This window comes from Colobus angolensis, unplaced genomic scaffold (assembly GCF_000951035.1).
Source record: "Colobus angolensis palliatus isolate OR3802 unplaced genomic scaffold, Cang.pa_1.0 Scaffold128, whole genome shotgun sequence".
Lineage (NCBI taxonomy): Eukaryota > Metazoa > Chordata > Mammalia > Primates > Cercopithecidae > Colobus > Colobus angolensis.
Window position 1 is genome coordinate 1,237,084 of NW_012114030.1, and position 1,493 is coordinate 1,238,576.

Genomic DNA, 1,493 nt, shown 5'->3' on the forward strand with positions numbered 1-1,493 from the left:
GCCACACCTATACCATCCTGCCGATTTGGCCTGAGACCACGTGGCCAAGATACATGATGCTGCAATCATGGCCCTCAGACCTCTTCCCCACCTCCTACCTTATGGAGAGCCCATATCACTTCCCGTCATAATATACAACTGGTGTGATCACTGTGTCTACTGCCCTTCTCCCCCTAGGGTGTAAGCTCCATGGGGCAGGGAATCCTAGGTGTTCGTTCCATGCTGTGTACTCTGGGCTTTGGAGAGCCCTGGGGAACAGCAGGTGCTTTGTCAGTACTTGTGAATAAGCTGGGCATGGTGGCTCGTGCTGGTAATCCTAGTGCTTTGGGAGGCTGAGGTGGAAGGATCACTTGAGGCCAGGAGTTCTAGACCAGCCTGGGCAACATAGTGAGACCCCAACCCTACAAAAAGAAAATTAAAAATTAGTCAGGAGTAATAGGTGCAGCAAACTACCATGGCACACATTTACCTGTGTAAAAAACCTGCACATCCTGCACATGTACCCCATACCTAAAAATTAAAAATTAAAATTAAATAAATAAATGAAAATTAGCCAGGTGTGGTGGCGCATGCCTGTAGTCCAGTCTACTCAGGAGGCTGAGATAGGAGGATAGCTTAAGCCTGGGAGGTCGAGCTGCAGTGAGCTGTGATCGTGCCACTGCACTCCAGCCTGAGTGACAGAGCAAGACACTGTCTCAGAAATAAAAATAAAAACAAGCCGGGTGCAGTAGCTCGTGTCTGTAATCCCAGCACTTTGGGAGGGCCAGGCAGAGGGATCACTTGAGGCCAGGATTTGGAGACCAGCCTGGGCCACACAGTGGGACCCCCTCTCTACAATCCAAATAAACAAAACCAACGCTTGTGAATGGGAGTACCCATGTGAACTCGGTATCTGGCTGTGTCTGTGTGACATAAACAGGGGCCTTGCCTGACACTGTGTGCGGGTGGCAGCATGAGGCAGAGGGGCTGGTGCCACCAAGCACAGGGTCGGGCAGTGACGGTCTTCAGGGAGCTGACTCAGGCTGGCCCCTGAGGCTTTGGGGAAGGCGATGCGACCAAGATGCTTGTCGCCCCCTTGTGGTTATCTTGGGCCTGGCATCCGGGCCCATCCTCAAGTTTTCTGGGTTCTGGGGAGGGCAGAGGGGCTGGAGGAGGGGACCCTTGCCTGATGTCACACTTCATGCTCACCACCCCCACTCAACAGGGAGAAGATGAGCATGGGCTGCCCAGAGCCTGAGCCGCCCCGCTCCCTGACCTGCTGTGGGCCAGGGGCTGCCCCTGGGCCTGGTGCTGGTGTGCCCCTTCTCACTGAAGACATGCAGGCCCTGACTCTCCGCACACTGGCTGCCAGCGATGTCACCAAGCACTACGAACTAGTCCGGGAGCTGGGCAAAGGCACCTACGGGAAGGTTGACCTGGTGGTCTACAAGGGCACAGGTGAGCAAGTGCAGCATGGCAGGGCTGGGAGGTTGGGGTGGGGCAGGGCTGGGAGG

General features: G+C 55.3%; 1 protein-coding gene across 1 annotated transcript in view; it reads left to right on the top strand.

The window, feature by feature from the left end:
• Positions 1-1,211: 1,211 nt before the first annotated feature.
• Positions 1,212-1,493, top strand: part of SBK1 (SH3 domain binding kinase 1) — a gene marked incomplete at its 3' end in the record, with an annotated part of 3,338 nt that continues 3,056 nt past the window's right edge. The window contains exon 1 of the mRNA XM_011933649.1: positions 1,212-1,437. Within this exon, the coding sequence (XP_011789039.1) occupies positions 1,212-1,437 (226 nt within the window). The remainder of the gene's footprint in view (positions 1,438-1,493) is intronic.